We start from the raw sequence: 23654 nt of genomic DNA, 5'->3' as shown, positions 1-23654 counted from the left end.
CGAATTCAGTAAAAAAATAAAACTCAATATTTCAAGATACCGCAATGCACTGCGTGGTGAATACGAGACGGTGGTGGTCCTTAACCCATACCTGCCAACCCCTTATCAGTGCCCTGCCTTATTACAGACCAATTCAGACCTTATTGGTCACCCCGTACCCCTTATACATCTCAACGTTCATCCTACAAAGTCCCATCACAAGGCAGAGAAACGCAAACAAATAGACAATTATGTTTGCTCGTATTGAAACGGCTGTACGCGGTATGGACCTGAAAACTCAATTTCCCCCTACAATAATACACGGGGCAAAAGCGTTTGTTTTGACGGCTGTGTTTGTGTTCATCATTAGCAGTCCTCAATGAGCCGCATGCGATTTAAAGCTTTCGTGACTGCAGGGATTCATCTTCTTGGTTCTTTCGGTAAAGTCACGTAGAAGGGAAATAATAAAATAATAAAAATGAAACATAATATAAAATAATTTTCACGACGTTTCGGCTGCTTGCGTTGTGGCCGAAACGTCGTGAGAATTGCATTTTATGATGTTTTATTTATATTATTTTATTATTTCCCTTCTACGTGACTTTACCGAAAGAACCAAGGAGATGAGCCGCATGCGGCTTCTGAGTCCGCGGGTTACCGACCGACCGACCGCCCTCTTCACCCGACGTCTGCCGACGTTGGTGGTGGTTGAGTGGGGGGAGTGGAAGCGGCTGGGGGAGCAGCCCCCCCCCCCGTCTGGGGGAGCAGCCCCCCCCCCGTCTGGGGGAGGCCTACTCCCCCCGTCTGGGGGAGTAGCCCCCCCCCCCGTCTGGGGGAGCCGCCCCCCCCCCTTCTGGGGGAGGCCCCCCCCCCCGTCTGGGGGAGCAGCCCCCCCCCCCGTCTGGGGGAGCAGCCCCCCCCCCCGTCTGGGGGAGCAGCCCCCCCCCCGTCTGGGGGAGCAGCCCCCCCCCCCCCCCCCCCCCCCGCCTGGGGGAGCAGCCCCCCCCCGTCTGGGGGAGCAGCCCCCCCCGCCTGGGGGAGCAGCCCCCCCCCCGTCTGGGGGAGCAGCCCCCCCCCCGCCTGGGGGAGCAGCCCCCCCCCCCGTCTGGGGGAGCAGCCCCCCCCCGCCTGGGGGAGCAGCCCCCCCCCCCGTCTGGAGGAGTAGCCCCCCCCCCCCCCCCCCCCGTCTGGGGGAGCCCCCACCCCCCGGTCTGGTGGCGTCACTCTCCCCCACAGCACCACCACGGCAGCAGCAGCACCACGGGGATGCCCAGGGCCGGCATGGCACGGCGCTTCTCGTGAAGGCAACCCAAGCGCCGCGCCGCCTCACGGAGTGGGGATCCATAGCGGCGAGTTAAAGTTGCGTTCGTTGTTGTCAGAGGAGGTGGAGAGGTGGTGGCGACGACGCGGCCGGTGCTGAATCCATGGACACTCGTCGGACGAGACGCGGCCCGGGTAAACGAAAGTCGCGTTGTTATGATGATTCTTGTTGTTGTTATTGTTTATTTCCCACACGCAGAGACGACCCCCGCGTTACTTAGTCGCCGCGTCGCTCTTGCCACGTCGTCCTGTGAGTTTATCTGCCTTGGAGACTTGGACTCGGCCAGCCCCGGGCCGGTGGTGATTGTTCCCCTGCCGCCTCCGTCGCGCCTCTTGTGGGGCAGCGCCGCTAGGCAAGGTCGGTGTCTCCGATGGGAGTAGGCCCAGAATCCCGAGAGACGCCGTTCCCCTCAGCGACGGAGGCACATTTTACAACATAATAATTAACGACTCTGTTACAGTATTAATGATCGTTAATGTTAATTCGCACGGCGACACGAGCCGTGTACGGCTCGGCACTTGGGGGTCAATGAGGCGGTTTTAAGTGTTGGGTTCGCGTTGTAAATGTACTGCGGTTACGATGCGAATTCTAGGGATTGCAAGGGGTTGGCGTTTGGTTGTATATATTTAAAAAAATACCGTAATTTTAATTTAGTTTGTCGGTTGTCATTTTGAGGGAAAGGTGCGAGTAATTTGAGACTCATCATTACAATCGCCCACAACGTTCACGAGTGTAAACACGGGCGGTCTGGCGAATTACCCGAAGGTTTGAGGCGTTAAAGCCCCCGGGTTACGTTACACCAGCACCGGGTTTCGATAAGAGGCGCAACGCCTGGGTCTCTCATGTGCAACCCGCACGGGTTTCGGTTCTAAAGCCCCAGGGGTTTCACGTTCAACTTCCAGAGATGCTGCTGTACTAAATCTGCAGGGGTTCATGCGTAAGTCTCATACCTGTCATACATCATTGCATACCCTTCAACGACTTATCCGTGCCCTATCTTATTACAGACTAAATCAGACCTTATTGGTCACCCTGTGCCCCTTAATCAATCTCAACGTGCATCTTACAAAGTCCCATCACAAGGAAGAGAAACACAAACAAATAGACACCACTAGTACCAAAATATGGCAAAGGAGGTCCCATGATGTAGATGCTCACCCCGAGCTCTCATTACTCTGATAGTGGCATTGTCTTTGTGCTGTACGCCTTTTGGAGTCCTCTGGTCTAACACCGTATTGAGACGAGGCTCAAAAGAAAGCTGTCTCTGTTGTGGACCAATAAGTTTCAAAGACAATTCATATATTATCAAGAGCATGTTTTTTGTTTGCATTCTTACCACAGGTATTGTGGTTAATGCAGACCTGATTCCTTGTAAAAGGTTTCTGTTTGGTGTTTTAACATCTTAAAAACCTGTTTTATTGCCGGAAATAAGGGGAAAACCTATTCTCACCACTAGTACACTCACCACTAGTACACTCACCACCACTACACTCACCACCGCTACACTCACCACTAGTACACTCACCACTAGTACACTCACCACCACTACACTCACCACTAGTACACTCACCACTAGTACACTCACCACCACTACACTCACCACTAGTACACTCACCACTAGTACACTCACCACTAGTACACTCACCACTAGTACACTCACCACTAGTACACTCACCACTAGTACACTCACCACTAGTACACTCACCACTAGTACACTCACCACTAGTACACTCACCACTAGTACACTCACCACTAGTACACTCACCACTAGTACACTCACCACTAGTACACTCACCACTAGTACACTCACCACTAGTACACTCACCACTAGTACACTCACCACTAGTACACTCACCACTAGTACACTCACCACTAGTACACTCACCACCACTACACTCACCACTAGTACACTCACCACTAGTACACTCACCACCACTACACTCACCACTAGTACACTCACCACTAGTACACTCACCACTAGTACACTCACCACTAGTACACTCACCACCACTACACTCACCACTAGTACACTCACCACTAGTACACTCACCACCACTACACTCACCACTAGTACACTCACCACTAGTACACTCACCACTAGTACACTCACCACCACTACACTCACCACTAGTACACTCACCACTAGTACACTCACCACCACTACACTCACCACTAGTACACTCACCACTAGTACACTCACCACTAGTACACTCACCACCACTACACTCACCACTAGTACACTCACCACTAGTACACTCACCACTAGTACACTCACCACCACTACACTCACCACTAGTACACTCACCACTAGTACACTCACCACCACTACACTCACCACTAGTACACTCACCACTAGTACACTCACCACTAGTACACTCACCACCACTACACTCACCACTAGTACACTCACCACTAGTACACTCACCACCACTACACTCACCACTAGTACACTCACCACTAGTACACTCACCACTAGTACACTCACCACCACTACACTCACCACTAGTACACTCACCACCACTACACTCACCACTAGTACACTCACCACTAGTACACTCACCACCACTACACTCACCACTAGTACACTCACCACTAGTACACTCACCACTACATACCTGTCAACCCCTTATCAGTACCCTACCTTATTACAAACCGATTCAGACCTTATTGATCACCCCGTGCCCTTATCAATCTCAACGTTCATCCTACAAAGTCCCATCACAAGGGAGAGAAACACAAACAAATAGACAATTATTTTTGCCCGTATTGAAACGGCTGTACGCCGTATGGACCTGAAAACTAAATTTCCCTGTACAAGAATACGGTGTAAACCGTTTAGATTGACAGCTATTCATCCTGTACATACAGTAGTCGAATGGTCACCGCCACGGGTGAACAGAGGCAGCTTTGTCGCTGTGTTTACGCCACGTCATCGACCTTTGGTACTTGAACCCTGTTCACTGCGGAGCGTTTCGGCGCACTCTTACAATGGTATGCACTGTTCGGCACTTAAGTAGTCACCGGTGTCTTTGGGCGTTGGGTTTTGTCCTCCAAACTTAGCCCAGTTCGGCTTTTGAAAGCAATTTCTCACTTTTGAGTGCTGCGCCCTCAAAAATGTGGATGATAAATTGATTACCGTACCGCGTGTTGCGGGCGAGGGTTATCTTTGCGTGCAGGCACCGTGCACGAACGATGCTGTGCTGATAGCAATAAGCTGTTTGCTTAAGTTAGAAATGTTCGGGCACACGTTGGCACGTGATATCGCACCGATCAGTCGATTAAAATACATTATTTTGGTCACGATGTAATTGGTCATTGTCACCCTGCAATCACTAGAAGCGGTACACACACGACAGTGGTAAATATGAGTCATTTCAAGAATGGAAAGCTTGAATAATATCACTTCTTCTTGGTTCTTTCGGTAAAGTCACGTAGAAGGGAAGTAATAAAATAATAAAAATAAAACATAATAAAACAATTCTCACGACGTTTCGGCCACAACGCAAGCAGCCGTCCTCAGGTGAAAACCAGGTCCGTCGAGGCGACAGAGTCTGAATGAAACAGCACACGAGCTTGGAGCATATATATAAGCTGGGCGCATTGACAAGGGAATTTGCATATCAAAAGGAATTTAGCATATTTATGGGAAATGCAGGAATGTGATTAGTACTGCATATGCATGTGAATTATGCAGGATTAACAGCATCAAAGGGAGCTGCAGTTACTGCTGCTGCTGCAGTTGCTGCTGCTGCTGCAGTTGCTGCTGCTGCTGTTACTGCTGCTGCTGCACTTGCTGCTGCTGCTGCAGTTGCTGCCTTATCCATTTTAATATAACACTATGTATTATTCTACCCACCCTAATGTGTATCACACTGCTATATGTTTACTATACAATTACGACACCATACATTACTCTGCACACTGCACCATGCCAGTGAGTGGAACGCGGTCTGAAAGTCACCGTAAACGTGAACACAATCAGTTAAGATCCGAAATGGTTTATTACGTCCTTCCAATGATTGCTAAGCCAGAATCCATCTTCTCGGTTGAAATTGTCTCTGTGTTTGTATATGTGGATCGCCTCATGAACGAATCTCTCATGATAGCCAGATGGCTTGCAGAGAACCTCTGTCTTGGAGAAGTCAATATCATGTGAGCCCACTGACTTTACCGAAAGAACCAAGAAGATGAATCCCTGCAGTCACGAAAGCTTTAAATCGAAATTTAATATCACTTCATTGAATTGCGTTGAAGGTGAATAAATCCATGCATGCCCATTCCATTGAGTCAAGTATTTTTTTAAACAGGGACTTGGGATGATCTTTGCTCAGTGAAGGCAATTGACTCGATTTAACTTTATTTAACGCTAAAGAACTGCCAGGATTAAATCTACCGTGAATACACGGGTCTATGTTAAATCAAATGGGCACGTCTCGTGGCAGATCTGCCCTCTACTCTTCTTCACGAGTGCAATTTCAGAGAAAATCCGACATGTAATTACGGAAACACCAACCAGTCCATCGAAAATTCAACGCAGCTATAAAAGCAATCCCTTTCACATTAACCGAAGCCATTTCGTGACCAAATAATCTGGAAATAGACGTGTAAGTTGCTATTCATCTAGCCACATTGCAATGTAGTGAAAGCAATTGACTGCTGATTGGTGCTTTTCCAGCGATGAATTGGGACTTGGAAGGCGAGATGGTGGGAGACGAGCTGGCAGAAGACGAGGTGGCCAGAGGTGAGGTAGCCGGAGACGAGATGGCTGAAGATGAGGTGGCGGGGATGCAGGACCTGGAGGCTCCGCTGACTAAAGCGCCACACGCTGTGCCAGTGGTGCTGGCCGGGGAGGGACACATGTTCTCTTTGGACGAGCAGGCCCTGGAGGACACCCTGCTCAAGAAGAACTTGCGTGACAAACCTGTCGTCGTCATCTCAGTGGCTGGGGCCTTCCGAAAGGGCAAGTCCTTCCTGCTGGACTTCATGCTGCGCTACATGTACAGCAAGGTGAGGGAGGGATGAATGAAAAATGCTCCGTGGTGCACTCAGTTACGTGGATTAGCTTTCCCTGCCGCATCTGTTGGGGATTTAAAAAAAAAGCATGATCCAAATTGTGGCTGATGAAGGTGACCTCGTTTAGTTGAGATGAAATTTGTTTATGGATGGCAAAGGGTCGCATTCCGCGAGGGATTATCCCAACTGGTCATGTTGAACTGGTTTCGTAAAAGGGAAAAACCCTTAAATTGTACATAAGCTCATTATTGTGCAAGAGGGAAGGGAACTGCATTCTCTCTGCTCATATTACCAGTTACCATTATTTCTGGTGATAGAAATGCTAGTTGCCTAGCTGGCCAGGCAGCTCGGGGGGATGATACCTTGTCAAAGACACGTAAAAATAGAAATTATTACATTCACAATTGTTCGGTCACGGATTCGGAGGCGGCAGCCGAGTCGGGGAGGTTTCGGCCACCCACAATTCATTTGGGTTCGCAAGTGTAGCGAGTTTATGGTCTCAGCTTGGTGACCAACGACTGCACAAAATAACATCATTTTTTTTTACTTAATTTAATGTATTGCAAATGCAAGAATAAAAACCTTGCTTCGTTATGCAAATAATATTTTTTAGGGTATATAAGGATGCGCCATCTCGTACAGAGATATGAGGCCAATTGAGTCTAGTCCACCTTAGCCTTCTCATCACACAACATCGATAGCACAATTGGAATATGAGTTGGCGTTAAAAACTAAAATGCGATTGAACATTACGAATTTACAAGTACTTATTGCTGTTATTGTCCCCATATTCAATCCTGACTGTGCTCTCGGTGTCAGAAAACGAAGCATCAATTCAGACCTCTCACAGAGCAATGCAACCCTGTGTGTTAGACAACGGCCCACAGAAGTGAATAGCACAGAGCTACAGCGGAGATTCCTTCAGTTGACCTCTGATCCACATAGTGGGATAGTTTAGGGGGCGGCACTTTTCACACCAGTTTTGTATATGATAATATTCGTAGCACTACAGTCGAATCAATATTTAAAGCTCAGGTTTAGAATTTAGTCAAAAGAAGTGCACGTGGGGTTTTTTTGTGTAGTGCCATTGTTGACCAGACTGAGACTGTGAGCTCACAGGAATTGAGAACCACGGTTTAATCTAAATCCAACAAAGTAAAAAATAAATGCAATGGACATGTGTATTGAGACCTCTAAACTGTGCTCTGCAGGGGAACCCTGCCTGGCTGGGAGGGGACAATGAGCCCCTTACGGGGTTCTCATGGCGTGGAGGAAGTGAACGCGACACAAATGGCATCCTTCTGTGGAGTGATGTGTTCTTGGTGGACCGACCTGACGGCTCTCAGGTGAGTCCCGGTTAGTCCTTGATTGGTCTCTGTTGTGTGTGCCAACTATGGACCAATTAATGTGGCCATAATATTAGCCTGTGAAGCATGTTCCATGAGAAGGCAGTACCGATGGCAGTGGTAAGGTTGCTCTGTGCATCTGAAGATGACTGTGGTTTATGAATAGAGTGAACAATACATACCGTGCACCAGTGACTAAATCACCCGGAATGCAAACAATCTCAAAAGCTTAGCAGAATTGAAACCGCATTGTATTTGGATGGGAAAACACCAAGCACATCAGGTTATTGTATTTTACAGTCAGCGACATGACAAAAACAGACATACATTCATCATCATCATTGTCTCCAGCTGTGAAATCTGTCAGGGCGTGCCGGGTGGATTGGTTGCCCTGCATGTGCTTGTGGGAGGAGGCTGTCACATGGCTCTGTGGCTATGTGGGCTAACGTCCACTCACATGACATCGACATACATCTGCATGTATTTCCTTAATTATGTGTCTTGTGTTAACTGTGTACAAGTCACATGCAAAAAAATTGCTAAATAAATAATCATCATCAGCCTTGATGAATCTGCTGCTGGATGAAGGCCTCCCCATGCCGTCAACGCGTTTTACAGTTTTGCAACGGAACAATCTGTCGAGCCACCTGTACATGAGCTGATTTCAGTGACACGTGGTGTAATCAATATTGAGGCTGATGAGCCGAGCCCTGGATGTTTCACCTATTGGGAAGCTGAACCAAAGGATTGTTTATTTCACATCAGCCTCCTTCATATAACCTTGTATTTGCAGACCGTGTGCGATCTCGCTTGTGGCTGCATCAGGCTCGGTTGTTTGTGTTTTTAATTTAAATTCACACTTTCATTCTGGTCACGGCTGTGCAGCTAAATCCCCCGGATTAGTGGGAGTGGCGGCGGAGTAAAGCCCTTCACAATTATTTGCGTAAATATTGATGTGAAAAATCTGCACTTGGCATTTACTTCTGTCAGCTGAGGCAGTTGGGTTGTGTGAGACGCTTGATTTATGAAGGCTTGATTTTCACAGTTGTGTCAAGGTAATGTTAATAATAATAATCGCCGTAATTAAAATTGCGCTCATATAGGGTGGAGGGGTGCGTAATGAAATGCAGCGACCTGAAATTGATTCGCGGTCACAACTTATAGCAGTGGTGGCTGATATCGAAACCGTTCCTGCCCGCTCCCACCATCGCCCCTCAACCCACACTGACCGACCAGCAGAGTGAAGTATGGTCAAACCACCTCCATGACCGACACGTAGAAGCGAGGTCTTCATCCAGGAGTGCGTTGACAAAAGGGACTGAATGTAATAAAACATTTAAGGCGGCAATGGTGGTTTGACATTTTCACCATGTATGGGTTTTCTCTGGGGTTGCTCCATTTAATTTGCCTCTGTGTGGAGCAGCATTTCCCACAACGCCCAACAGGGTTCCAGTTTCATTCAGGGGTCAGGGGGAGGGGTAGGGGGTCATGACGTGGACCATAAATAAGGTGGGAAGATATCTGTTTTTAACGACCAAAATAACATAAAATGTGAGCACTGATATTAATCCTACCCTCCGTCAGCCTCACACCCAAACGTTTCTGGGTCACCAATTTTTTTGGCATAATGAAGGAGGCTTCGGTCCTGGGTTGAACATATTTTAGAAACACTTGGTGAAGAGACCCAATTCCCAAGTGGGCGGGCGTTTTAATGTGCGTTTTGACAAAGCTTCACACGTGCCCAATGTGGTGACTGCACGAGGCTCGGCCCGCCGAGGACATGTCTCTGCTTGTTGGCAGGCGTTCATTGTGCATGTGTCACTTGACATGGTGGAGAGCACAGGAGCTGCATATGCCAGCCATCTCAGTCCGTTAACCACACCAAAGAGCCTTCAGCACTTCACATCACCTTAATGTGCCCATAGCTTGGCACAAGGACTGTGGTGATGCCACTGTCACTTAGTAGCAAATAGAAGCTGTTGTTATTATTATTGTGTGGGTGTGCCACTTTGCACAGGAGGTTGTATATCTGCCAGTCATCTTAAACGGTTAACTCAAAACACTTGTGTCTGTTCCGTGACCTGCCAGCAAATCTTCGACACTTCACTTGATAGCCTCAAAGTGCCCATAGCCTGTGGTATGGTGATGACATGGTCACTAGGCCTCGGCAAGGTAAGGTAAATTACCTTTATTACCGGGTAAAAGGGTAAAGGTAAGGGGTAAAGGTTTAGACATCCCAAGGGGTAAGGTAAAGAGTAGGGTAAAGGTAGCTCAGAAGAATTATCCGGTAGGGTAAGGGTAGGGCGAATAATTACCCGGTAAATACAGTACCTTGTTTACCGCTAAAAGTTCCGTGGCGCAGTCCGTGGCCTCCATTTTAAAGTGATGGCGGAGCACATGGAGACGGTCCACGTTCTTGAGGTCGAGGTACTAGAGGACGAGGATGCCAGCAACGGCTTTTTTGGGGTTGCTGCGAACAGCAATCGAAAGAGGCAGCGGTATGCGTTCCCGTGGGAGCACATACACGATTGGATGGAGGGTGATCCGCATGCACAGCAAGGGAAGCGGCAGTGCGTGCACTGCCGCAAGTGGTTTTCCACCCACACGAACGCGTCGAGGTGGAAAGCCCACCTCAAGAAACACAACGTGCTCGCCCCAGGCAGCGAGGTCGGGACGTCGGCGTCGGCGAGCCACCTAATACAGCAAACGCTGAGCCGGTCAGCAATCCCGGATCGCCTCCTGGTAAAGTTTGAGAACGCGGTGGTGTATTTTGTTATCCAAGGTGCAATCTCTTTGCGAGCCGCCGGCAGCGACAAATTCAAGACCTTGGTCAACACATTGACGCAGGGATACGAGGGCCCATCGACCCGCACCATCATTCGCAGGATTGTCGAGCATCACGCCATCATGCTGCCCATCGTCGGGGCGTTCTTCTCCAACCAGGACGTCGCCATCTCGCTCACAATCGACGGGTGGTCGAACCGCAACCTGAAGGGATTTTGGATGGTCACGGTGCACTGGATCGACAGCAAATCTGGTGCGTCAAAATCCATGCTGCTGACAATCCTCGATGTGCAGTCCGGAAGGGGTGTCGGCAAGCGCATTGGGGCCGCTCTGTTTGAGCACCTCCAAAGCCTTGGGCACAATATCTCGACCAAGCTGCTCGCTGTCACCAGCGACAATGGCTCCGATGCAAACAGTGCTGTCAAGACGTTGTTCGCCCTGGTCAACGTGGACGCCGGATATGAGCAGTTGCGGGCTTGCCACCATATTCGATGTGCGGATCATTCCGTCCAGATCGGTGTCGTCCAAGTTCTAAAACTGATCAAGTCAACAAATGCCGAACTCCGCAAGGCGCTCGTCAATATCAGGTGCAGCAAGGTCGTCCGGCAGTCGTACCGCCGCGAGGCTGAGATCGCCAAGCTCGCCAAGCTCGCCAGCAAGGAGCCGACGCACCAGGACTCGCCGACCAGGTGGCATTCGACGTTTGACATGGGCGACGAAGCCATCAAGAAGCGCGTCCCATTGGACATTATCATGGCGCGCTTCCAGGATGTGATCGGTGTCGGTGCTTTATCTGAACTGCAGTGGGCAAACATCGAGGGCGTGACAGCATTCCTGCGAATGCCGCGCCAGGTCATGGCCTCGTTGTCGGCGGACCACAATTCGACATTGGATCTCGTGCCGGTGACGATGGAGCACCTCGTCCGTCATTGCGATCACGGTGAAGCCGCCCTTAGAGCGATCGATGAGCCCTTGACTGCGACGGGGATGAAGGTCGAACTGGTGCGGTACCGCCACCTACTGGTTCAGGAACCCGCCATTGTGGCATCCTACTTGAATCCACAGCTGCCGAAAATGACAGACCAAGACGAGCTGGCTACACTGAAGGCCACGATTCGCTCTGTCCTGCAGCATCGCTACTCGGACGTGCTCACGATCTCGCCGACGGCAGTTGCTGCCCATATGGAGGAGCGGTCGCTGTTCAGCACCCTGTTCAGCAACGTCGGCAACTCCATAGACGACGGCGATGAAGTCGATCGTTTTCTGAGTATGGGCGTCACGACCGCCAGCGCCTTTATTGACGTAATGCAGTGGTGGTTTCTCCGCAAAGAGCTGCTCCCCGCCCACTACAAGATGGCCTGCGAATACTTGGGAGCGCCGGCGACGTCAACTCCCTGTGAACGTGCGAATAGCGGAGCCGGGCAGGAGTTCACATGCGATCGCCAGTCGCTGTCAACGACGCTCTTCATAAAGTCCATGTGCTTGCGCTCGTGGATCACGGCCGGCTGCCTGAAGGTTCCGTCTAACTGGGCTGGAGCGGCGCAGGATCTTATTGCCTGTCGTCCGTCCAAGGATGATGGCAATGACGAACTTGATCAGGTTGTTGATGAGATCGCCATCGACCAAGACGACTGGGACGAGGAGGTTATGGAGGACGGTATCGTCGACAGCCTAAACGCCCGATTTGAGAGTATTCTATATGAATAAAGCGTCTTCTTGGTTCTTTCGGTAAAGTCACGTAGAATGGAAATAATAAAATAATAAAATAACATTTTGTAATAATTCTCACGACGTTTCGGCCACAACGCAAGCAGCCGTCCTCAGGTGAAGACCAGGTCTGTCGGGGAGACAGCGTCTGAATGAAACAGCACCATTCTTGGAGCGTATATTTAATCTGGGTTGGAAGGGGGGGAAAGGGCGCCTTGACAAAAGAATTTGCATATCAAGAGGAATTTAGCATATTTATGGGAAATGCAGGTATGTGATTAGTACTACTTATGCCCGTGCATTATGCAGGATTAGCAGCATCAAAGGGAGGGGATATGGGAAATGCAGGTATGTGATTAGTACTACTTATGCCCGTGCATTATGCAGGATTAGCAGCATCAAAAGGAGGGGATAGGGATAGCATTAATAAAGGGAAGGAGTGTTAATAGTATGTAGCTGCAGTAACTAAAACCACCACGTAAACAACTAAGTAGTACTAATCACATACCTGCATTTCCCATATCCCCTCCCTTAGATGCTGCTAATCCTGCATAATGCACGGGCATAAGTAGTACTAATCACATACCTGCATTTCCCATAAATATGCTAAATTGCTCTTGATATGCAAATTATTTTGTCAAGGCGCCCTTTCCCCCCCTTCCAACCCAGATTAAATATACGCTCCAAGCATGGTGCTGTTTCATTCAGACGCTGTCTCCCCGACAGACGCTTGCGTTGTGGCCGAAACGTCGTGAGAATTATTTTATTATGTTTTATTTTTATTATTTTATTATTTCCATTCTACATCACTTTACTGAAAGAACCAAGAAGATGAATCCCTGCAGTCACGAAAGCTTTAAATCGAAAAATGAATAAAGCGCTCTAACTAGCATTTATCGTAAAAAAAAATTCCATGTTTTTTACCCCAGTAATTACCCTGTAATCGCGAAATTTGTATGGGATAAGGGTAAAAGGTAAGGTAAAGGTAGGCTCGTTCTTTTTTTACCTTTTACCTTACCTGCTAAATGGTAAAAGGTAGGGTAGCGCGATTGTATTGTGGTAAGGTAAAAGGTAGGGTTATGTTTCTCTTGTTTTTTGTTACCGTTTAACTTTTACCTTACCTTGCCGAGGCCTAACGGTCACTTAGTGGTGGATGGCAGCTTTTGTTGTTGTTTGTGCATGTGTGCGTGCATGCATGCAGGTCGCAGTGCTGCTGATGGACACTCAGGGGGCGTTTGACAGCCAGTCCACGATTCGCGACTGTGCCACCGTGTTTGCCCTCAGCACCATGACGAGTTCGCTGCAGGTGACGCGTTGCGCGCCCCTGCCTCTACCTGCTGCTCTCGCTCTCTCTCAGATTCCCCCCCCCCCCCTCCCAACGAATTTGCTGTTGAGCCGTGGAGAAAGGGCTTTTGTAAATTCTGTTCAATAACAGCACACATGTTGAGTTGCATATCCTAAGAGGCTTTACTTGTATCTGGTGGTTGTGTGCCTGCTGTGTGCATCCATGCGTTGTGCGAGTGCCTATGAAGTGCTTTTTTTATCTGCATTGTGATGAATTTTGGCATCATTTACAGACTTTAATATTTTTGACTTTAGGCAATCACGAGTGAGGTCCCCATAGTTTACAAGGCTCCCAAATGCTTCGGGCAGCAGCGACCGTTGATGACTCCACCGTACTGATGAGTCGTAATGAGGATGAAACCGGTCTACAGTCATGTCCTTGTTTCACTGCTGCCTGTTGGGACGGTCACATTTTTAGATGGTTTGAACGACAAACTGGCCACACGTTCAGTTCTTTGAGCTGGTGGTCTGGGTAAGAAAGTATATTTTCAAATATACTTCTCTGTCCTGTGGCCACCTACGTCTCTTTCTGCTGTCCGTTATAGAAATTATCTTTAACAAAGACCCTTCCCTTGCTCTGAAGATATACATGGCCTCCCTACTTGTAAAGCGCACTGAGATGCAGCCGCTATATATATATCACAACATTGTATTGGCATAATCATAATGATGTATGGTACTTTTTATTTATTCCGCAAGATCACCATGTGTCTCAAGACTTTCTTTTTTCAGAAAACCCTGCCTTTCAATGTTTGGCCGATTCTTGTAAAGTTTCGTGTTTGTAAGAAACCCGAGTTCTCGGAGCAAACCGAGCCACCGAGCAGAGACGGCGATAACACTCAAAGGTCCTCGCAGCTGGGCTCCTGAACTCACTTTTGCAGTACTGCCATCTCATGGCTGCGACTGCACAGGCCGGCAGCTTTTGGAGAGCTCCCAAATATCCACGATCCCACAACCCTAGCCTCCAAAGAGCTGAATTACAGGTCTGTGCGTGTCTGTGTGTGCCTGTGTGTGCATTCATGTGTGGGTGTGGGTGCATCGTGTTTAATCGGTGCTGCTATGAATGCATATCTCGCCTTAACTCTGAATGCCATTCTCGCTCCGCGCAGGTTTACAATGTGTCCCACAACATTCAGGAGGACGATCTGCAGCACTTGCAGGTAACATCATGTCACTCCGCCTGAGCAGCCCTTCACATCAATACCTCAAACTAAAGTGATTATCCGCCCCATAGCGTTCTCTCCTTAATCCTGTCCTCCTTAACGGAAACATCGATTTCATTTTTCAGAGCATCTAATGGAATTGCATCCCAAGGCTCTTTACAATAACAAACAACTACATTCGAATAGAAGGGGGTTTGGTGGGTGGGAGTGGGGGTTAGAGGCCATCAGTGCGACGCAGCCGAGGTTAACGAAACCAGGGCTTGGGGCCCCCAGCACCAACAAAAAAGAGCCCAAAGGTACAGCCCTGGGGCAGCACTATTGAGTCCTAGGGCGTCCACGATTGTCCGGGACTCGACTCCTAGGGCAGTATTGGGGGACCGAGACTTCTTCCCACAATCTCGTCGTGTGGATGTCTTCCTCCGTGCGCAGTGTCGCTGCGTTCAGACGCTTTGTACGTGCACGCTCTTCATAGTATTGCGATTGTGCTTGGGAGCGCCTGCTTATGCGCACCTCGAGTCATCGGCTTTAGTATTTGTCGTGAGCGGTGCCCGAGTTAATTTACTTCATTTGTAGCCTCTGCTGCTCTTACCTGGCTGCACTGTGGCGGCTGTCTTCCCCAGCTGTTCACAGAGTACGGAAGACTCGCGATGGAGGAGATCGTCAACAAACCCTTCCAGGTGCCGTCCCCACGTTTGTGTTCCCTCTGCTTGCTGCCGTGTATTTTGTCTTCAAACTTTACCGTACTTGAAAACGAGACTTGTTTGTAAAATATCCTTCTCGTTTCGGTTTTATCTGTACACGTAGGCCGATTGCTAAAGCTGCATTGTGAACAGCAGGGTGCAGTGTAGCAAAAGCCATTATTTTGTGCTTCAATATCCCTCCTTTCCACTCCCTACCTTTACCAACCCGCACTGACCAGCACGGTCAGTTAACCACTGTAACCCGCATGATGTCGAGAGGCTTTCATCCAGCAGTAGATTGATTCATCCTGGGGCACGATTATAAGTGGGCTGATTCAAAGTAGTAATGTGGGCATTTCGCGCCTCGCATCACCGCCACTGCCACCCCGTTGCGTCACTGTCCTGCGTTTTTTAAATAACGGACAGCCCCCGGCGCACACAGTTGAGCGGTGACGCGCACGTGTTTGTCTCGTCGCAGTCGCTCACGTTCCTCGTGCGAGACTGGAGCTTCCCGTACGAGTTCGTGTACGGCGCCGACGGCGGTCGCCACTTCCTGGAGAAGCGGCTCTTGGTGAGTGCTCGCGAAGCAGGCGTGACGTACGCGTGACGTACGCGTGACGTGGGCGTGGTGCGTCGTCACGCGCCTGCCGTTCGGCTGGACGGGAGCCATTCCAGGCCGTTTAGCGTCGGAGAGTCCTGATGGATGTCAGCGTTCCAACGTCGCTCCGGTCAGTTGGCCGGTGGTGCTACGGCTGCTGCGATACGGCGGTCCTGCGATGCATTATATCACGTAAGGTTTACAATCATCGTGCCGTCCATTTTGCCAAATATCGTCATCATTGCTTATTTTATTTTTCTTGAATATATTATTTCCTTACAAATATAAACAAACTTGTAAATAAAACAGCTTTTTCCATTAAATGAGTGATTTGCAAAATATTTTTCTCAGCAATTGATGGCATGAAAATGTTTGTTGTGTAATTGACAGCATGTATAAGTGTTATAGGCTAATTTTTTGCGAACTGCTGGTAATTTCAGCAAAGCACAACGACAACACAAGCAAAAATGTGAAGTACAATTATACAGTTATGGGAGACTGATATCACGATATAAGGTTAATATCGTGACATTTGATATCATATTATATGATGAAAAATTTCATTGTATTACGCCCCTTGAGCCATTGGTCCAAAAATAGATTCCCGGTACCACCCAGGGTGGCAATGGGTGACAGTAATATTCTTTAAATATCTTACGTATGATTGCAGCTTTTGCGTGGTAGCTTATTACGAGAACGATGTCGCTCAAGGGTGCTATGGTACGTTTCATAAAGAATATTGTTTGGGAAGAAAAAGTTAATCTACGGAATCTGAGAATAAGCCGGAAGTGTGTCTATGAAGCAGACGGTAAGTACGCTAATATTTCTGCTCACGGTGGTCGCTTCCTGCGGTACATGTGTGTAGCACTTTCCACGCCAGGTGGTAGCCACCAAAAAGGTCATGGGTTCGATCCCGACCTTGACGCGTGTTTATTTGGAGTTTGTGTGTATTTATCCCCGCAGTCGCGTGGATTTTTCTCCGGGTCCTCCGGTTTTACCCACCACATTTACAATCAATGTGCGTTTCGAGTATTTGGCTGCTATACATTTCCACGTGATAAGTCACTCCGTTGAGCTATTACTTGTGGCCAGGTTGCTTCTGAAAAGAGCTGTACAGCTCAGTGGGCCTTACCTGGTAAAGTAAAAAAAAAATAGTAACCCCCTCGGCTCATGGGCTAGTGGTGCGAATGAGCCGCCTTCACCCCCCCCCCACCTCCTCCTCGTCGGGCCGTTGCGCCTGCAGGTGAACGACCAGCAGCACGAGGAGCTGCAGACAGTGCGCATGCACATCAACTCGTGCTTCAGCAGCGTCTCCTGCTTCCTCATGCCGCACCCCGGCCTCATGGTCGCCACCGACCCCCACTTCGACGGGCGCCTGGCGGGTGAGCCGAGCGGCGGCGCCGTGGAAGGCGACCGTTTGCGAGGGCGCGCGACGAACTTGATTCTATTCCGAATGAGTACCGCTCGTTGGAATACAACTTTTTTTTAGGAAAATCGCAAGGGCGGATTTTTTCAAATGTGCACGTCATTCGAGAAAACTGACCCATCCACACGCGCACAAGCGCATCCTCTCACTGACCCACTCACCCACTCGCTCACTTATCTTTCTGTCCACTTAAATACACCCACCCACTCGGCCAGACACTCACTCCCGCACCCACTCACTCACCCACTGTAAGGAAAACACGAGCACCACCGCACGCTCGCTCTGTCGAGGAGACCGCCGCTGTATTTGTGAACTCTCCCTTGTGCCCTCCACAGACGTGGACACCGCCTTCAAGCAGTGCCTGCAGGAGCTGGTGCCCATGCTGCTGGCCCCAGAAAACCTCGTCGTCAAGGAGATTAACGGGACGCCCATCACTTGCCGCTCCCTCGTCGAGTACTTTAAGGTGACCGCCGGAGCACGGGGCCGACGCGTCCACGCTTTCCGTCGTGCAACCCACGGTGACGAGACATTCACTACCTCGCCTAGTATACAGGACTTTGTAGGTTTCATCTCAACCCTGACGCCTGTATATTTGGAGTTTTCATGTTCTCCCCATGTTCGCATGGATTTTTGTCTGGGTGCTCTTGTTTTTCCCTACACATTTAGTAGCATGTATTTATAGTATTTGGCTGCTATAAATTTCCACGTGGAAAGCCATTTCGTTGAGCTATGATTTGTGGACTGGTCGCTTCTGAAAAAAAGCTCTATAGCTCAGTGGGCCTTACCTGGAAAAAAAAACATCTCGACTCCGTTAAGCTTTCCTGGTAGACAAACATAAATACAGTCCCCACACCGCCATTCTTATGTCGGCCTTTATCAGAATTAAACACCTCGTCGTCGTCGTCATCATCAGCCACGATCTCATCACCGATGAAGGCCTTCACCCTCTCTCGCATTCTTGCGATGTAATAAACCAGCTAGCTCCTGCACCCAAGCTGATTTTTGGGGAGGTTCCAAGACCATCAAACAACACTCGCACTTGGTCCGGAATTTCTCTTGAAATTTCGCGTCGAGCGCGGACCCAGGAACCGAGCCCCTCGTCAGATCGGCGCTGGCAGATTTATCCGAGGCGCGTGTGGCACCGGCTTCACGCGGCGCCTGCGCGGGAAGCGGTGGCGCTGACGCGCGGTGTGTGCGGGCGGCGTGCAGGCGTACATGAAGATCTACCAGGGCGAGGAGCTGCCGCACCCCAAGTCCATGCTGCTGGTGCGTGGCGAGCTGACGTGCTGTGTCAACGCCGGACTTCCACCCCCTCCTCCCCACCGCACCTACTCCAGCGATTCCATTTGTCACGATTCGTGCTCGCGCTCGAAAACAAAGTTACAATATCGTTTCCATATTTATATACAACCCCCGGTTAATCTGCTGATAGACGAAGGCCTCCCCAAGCCACATCGGTCACGGGCGTTGTTTGATCACGATTTACGTCGGTGAGTAGGGGTTGAAGAGAGGGGTGCCCAAGACCGATTCACATGTCATTCGCCGCCGATCTTGGCCGTAACTGGGAATGGAAATTGCATCACGCTGGATGGGAGGTGATTGTGTGAGAGGCGATGGACGGGGCGTGGTGACATCTTTGTCATCATGAACTCCTACACTGTGGGCGTTACTCGTTGGGGGGTTTTCTACCTTGGGGAGGCAGGATGTCGGGGCAGCAGACATTTTTTAAAATGAGCCCGAGTAATTTACCACAAAAAATTAGTTGAATAATTTTTCATTTAGTTATTCAACTGGATCAATTATTCGTTTCAGCTCCAGTGTTGATGCAGGTTCATTTCTTCTGATAAATAAGTCCCATTACTGCGTGGGGCAATCTCCTGGCAACCTGGGCATAAACGAGGGCTAGGCCAATGGAAATGAAAAAACCTAAACTTGTGTTCGAATTTATATCCTCAGGCAACGGCAGAGGCCAACAACTTGTCGGCAGTGGCGGCCGCCAAAGAGTTCTACACGACCGAGATGGAGAAGGTGAGCGCGAGGACGAATGTCTGTCCGCGAGCGGCGTTCCTTTCGGAGGGCGAGTGCGTTCAGCAGCCGTGCGCGTTCGGGGTAGGTGTGTTCCGTTCGGTGGGTACGCGCATGCCGGTACGCGCGCCCGTCCGCCTACGTCATCACTTGCCCTTTCGGGGCGCGTGCCACAGGTGTGCGGCGGCGACCGCGCGTTCCTGGCGCCTTCCGAGCTGGAGCGGCACCACCGGCGCGTGGCCACGGGTGCCGTGGCCCTCTTCCGCTCCGTCAAGAAGATGGGCGGCGACGAGTTCATCTGCCGCTACCAGGAGCAGCTGGAGAACGAGGTGGAGCAGCTGTACGGGAACTTCGTCAAGTACAACGAGAGCAAGAACATCTTCCACACGTTCCGCACGCCCGCCTCACTCTTCGTGGTGATGCTCGCGGCCTACGTGCTGTCGGGCGTGCTGGGCTTTCTGGGGCTCGACATCGTGGCGTCGCTGTGCAACCTGGCGGTGACGGTGCTGCTGCTGCTGCTGTGCACGTGGGGCTACGTGCGCTACTCGGGCGAGTACCTGGAGATGGGAGTCCTGATCGACGAGCTGGCCAACTTCATCTGGCAGACGGTGCGTTTGCTCGTTTCGTCGTCGTGATTTTTTCGATGTGCGTGTCTCTCGATGTCCAACTTTCACTCGCTTGCCATCTCTGTGTCTCTCTTACTCTGTACATCTGTATGTCAAAATGTGTGTCTCATCTTACGTCTGTCTGTCACTAACTTGCTGTTCGCCTGTCTATCCCTAAACATGTTAATGTTTTTCAGGCCAATCGAAGGCGCTCCGTGCGCCGCGACGCCACCGGTGGCGTGCAAACGTAACGGTGCTGCGCCACCCTCGTTGTCCCTACAGATGATCAGCCCCCTGAGCGAAAAGCTGCTGGGCGAGGCGGCGAGGATGACGGTCTCCGGCTCCTTGGGCGCCGCGCTGCCAGCCAAGTCCAAACGCAAAACCAAAACCAACTGACCCCGCCGCCGTGCCGGTCGGCGCGCGAGCCGTGCGGCCGCTGGGGGATCAAGATAGTGGCACTGTTGGCCAGACGGTCACCACGGCGCTGACCTCTATGCATTCGTCGCCGGACGGCGTCACTTCGAGTTCCCTTGCTTGCGACCGACGGCACGGTTCGGCAAGCACGGGCTGGTGGGGGGGGGGGGTGTCGCCGAGGAGGAGGGTCTCCCGTCACCGGGGTCTGTGGCCAGTCGCCGACGGTAAATTTAATCCGCACGTTTGGAGAACGTCAAATTTTGTCCGATTGTTTGCGAAGACCTGCCGGGTATCTTTTTCGTCCCACGATTGGGCAAATGGCCAAGGCCATTAATTGCAGCCGTTTCATCAAGGTGTGAATCTGGCAGCAAAGTGCAATGAGATAATACAACAACATGCCAATACTTAGCACGTGTGGGTTCTTTACGCGGACCCCTGTCATTCCTCATTGAGCGGTTGGTGAGCGCGAGACCAAAATTGAGAGCCACACGGAGCCCCCTGTGGAGAAGCACAATTTCCGCGAGCTTTTGCCACAACGGCGATGAAATGCCATTGATTGTCAACGTCCAAACATTCCCTGCTCGCAACACGTGCATGCCAACGCGCCTTTCCCACTCGCATGTACCTCGATCGACCACCAAACACGCTCGCTTCACGGCCTGTCCTCACGCGTGTTGACTGTTATACTCCATTCGCGCACACGTGTGCTGTAGGCAGCAGCTGCCGTTGACGCGTGTTGTGTTAACCCGGGGGTATTTTGAAAGGCGCCGTCGCAGCAGCCGCGGCAGCACCAAACTGACGGCGTGGTGCGTGGCTTTGCCGGCCATTGGGCTGGTTCTTCGTTGTTGATGTGCCCTGCTGCTGCACAGAGGCAGCAGGGCCTGCACTATTCGAGGTGGAGGTAACACAAGTCGAGCCGATGAACAGTCCTGGTTTTGGAAGCGTGCTTAATTTTTAACTCGGTCCACGAAGCTGAAACTGTAACAACAAAAAAGAACCCGTGCGGTGATGCACGCTGTTCACCTGTTTGTCATTTTATTTCCATTACCGCGACGCTTGCTGCGTCCTCGTCGAATTGAGCGTGCGAGTCACAATGTTGCTTTGTTAAAGCGCTCAACTTCCGAGGGTCTCTTAATCCGTTACCGTCTACCCGCCTGGGAACTTTCAATTTGACGCTTTGACCTTTTGCGGGCCAAATTAAATCAAACGGCACGCTTTCCAAAGCGAGGCTATTTGACGGTTACTGTTTGTCCCTCCCGCCTCTCAATACCGCATGGTACTCGCTCCACCGTCTGTTTACAGCACAGCAACGTGGCCTTAGCAGTGGTAAGGTGCCGCTTCCCGCGACTCACCCGGCTTTCCGCGTCTGCCAACCGCCAGGCGGATCGGGCGGTGCACGCCGTCGATTGGTAGACGCGGAAAGCCGGGCAGCGTCCAGGCGGTGTGATGGTGGCAGATGGTGGTCCACGGGGTCTGGAGCCTCGGAGCGACTTAGTTGTGAGGAGCGTGGGTCAGAGACCAAAATTTGTCCGGCCCTGAACTCCACGAATACCCCCGCTCCCCATGTGCTCTATCGCCGCGACACGGAGCCGCTGGTGAGAGATTCGTCGGAGTTTGGTTCCGGATCAACCGCTCCAGGCTTTGACAGAGACCGGGGGGCCGCCTGCCCATCCACTGGCCTTGCTTCGAGATGGGAAGCAAGGGAAAAAATAGAACAGCTCCGTTGTGCTTGGGACATAGACGTGCTTCAGATTACACGTAGGATGCTAATTTATGTGCATTTCTGTTGATCTTGTTAAACACGAGGGCTGTTTACATCCAGCGAGTGAGCACGTTAATTGTAAACGCCGCACCTGCCTGCAAGCCTGCAAAGTCCAATGTGTAGATATTTTATGTTTTGTTTTCTCGAGGTCCACGCTTTACATTGCAAAATGTTATTGCCAGGAGTCACAGTGTTGGAGAACGCGTGCGACTCGCAAGTAAGAAAGTCGCGAGTTCAACTCCAGGTCTGGGGGCGACTTTGCCCGTTCTTCCTCCGTGCTGATAAAAACGAGAGAGCCACTCGTTGTGAGAAGGCAACATTTCTACGGGTTGACTCATCTCCGTCATGGGTTTGTCATTTCCACCTACAGCTCGTGGCTGTACGGGAGTAGTTGACCGTCTCAACATTTTTTTGAGCAAGAAACCACTCTGACCTCTGACTTGTGTACCAGTGGAACGATCCCGCTCGGACGCCATCTCGTGCGAGAAACGCGTCTTGAATTGGCTGGCTAAGAGGGGAACCAACCAAATGCACTGGGAGGTCGGGGGTGAGTCCACGTAGTTTACACAGCGAGGGGCGCCAAGTCCGCTCGAGAGCTCAGTTGGCACCCTATGCATATACAGTGGTACAACCACACGTGCGTACGTGTGTATTATAAAAAGCACCTTAATCGGTAACTTGAAGTGATTTTTGTTATTTTAGAGTACATTTTCTGTTGCCAAAATTGCAAGAAATGTTTTCAAATGGTACGGTTAATTTGGCTGTATATTAAATATTTGGTTCAGCATCTCTGTCTCTGTTTCTCGTTCCATCTCTTTCTCTATTTTTATTCTCAGACATGTTGCCCTGCTTGCGTTCTAACCCATTTTTCCCTTTTCCTCCACGTCCAAGGCACTTTCCGCTTAATCGGCTATAGTTATATTATTGTTTAAAGTGGTGTCATGCTGTTCGTCGATTGGCTCATCGAGGCGTTTGAATGTGTCGGTTAAAGTTGGTCTCGAACCAGCAACTTGCCTGCCTAGCTATTTGATGTTAACTCCCTTGTCGTCGGCTGTAATTAGCCTTACTCTAGCTTTGGCTATGTTGAAGTACAACCTGCATCACACCAGCGTGTACTCACCTATTGCATTGGTTTTGTTAATGATTGAAACACTATTGAACACACCCGCGTGGGTGTTGATGTCATAGCGAGCATCGAGAGCATGGCATCAACAAGACCGTTGATGATTGGCAGTTTTCAGAATGAACCAAAGCAAAATTAATTTATATATTCCAGCACTCAGAACTTTTTAAATCCTTTATATTAAGTTCGCTTGCTTGCTTGCTTGCGTGCTTGCGTGCTTGCTTGCTTACAACCGTACAAATCTTTCGGTCGTTTTTTAACCCACTTCCTGTGATCCAATCGAGCTGACATTTTGCACACAGACTCGTTGTGCGAGACAATGTTCGTGAAAAATTTTTTCCAAAATTTTACACTGTTTAGGGAA

The 23654-nt window shown here is 50.2% G+C and overlaps 1 protein-coding gene across 1 annotated transcript; it reads left to right on the top strand.

Annotated features, from left to right (window-relative positions):
- Nucleotides 1-1180: 1180 nt before the first annotated feature.
- LOC133342288 (atlastin-2-like) lies at nt 1181-22954 on the top strand. Its single transcript, XM_061551358.1, has 13 exons — nt 1181-1434; nt 5976-6307; nt 7525-7659; nt 13352-13456; nt 14604-14654; nt 15278-15334; nt 15816-15908; nt 17179-17317; nt 17697-17824; nt 18571-18627; nt 19318-19389; nt 19563-19994; nt 20274-22954. The coding sequence occupies exons 1-13, from the start codon at nt 1404-1406 to the stop codon at nt 20385-20387; spliced, it is 1746 nt and encodes a 581-aa protein (XP_061407342.1). The 5' UTR covers nt 1181-1403; the 3' UTR covers nt 20388-22954.
- The last annotated feature ends 700 nt before the right edge of the window (nt 22955-23654 follow it).

This window comes from Lethenteron reissneri, chromosome 14 (genome assembly GCF_015708825.2).
Source record: "Lethenteron reissneri isolate LAM-NWPU_2019-01 chromosome 14, ASM1570882v1, whole genome shotgun sequence".
NCBI classification, from domain to species: domain Eukaryota; kingdom Metazoa; phylum Chordata; class Hyperoartia; order Petromyzontiformes; family Petromyzontidae; genus Lethenteron; species Lethenteron reissneri.
This window is presented reverse-complemented; position numbering and strand designations above follow the sequence as displayed.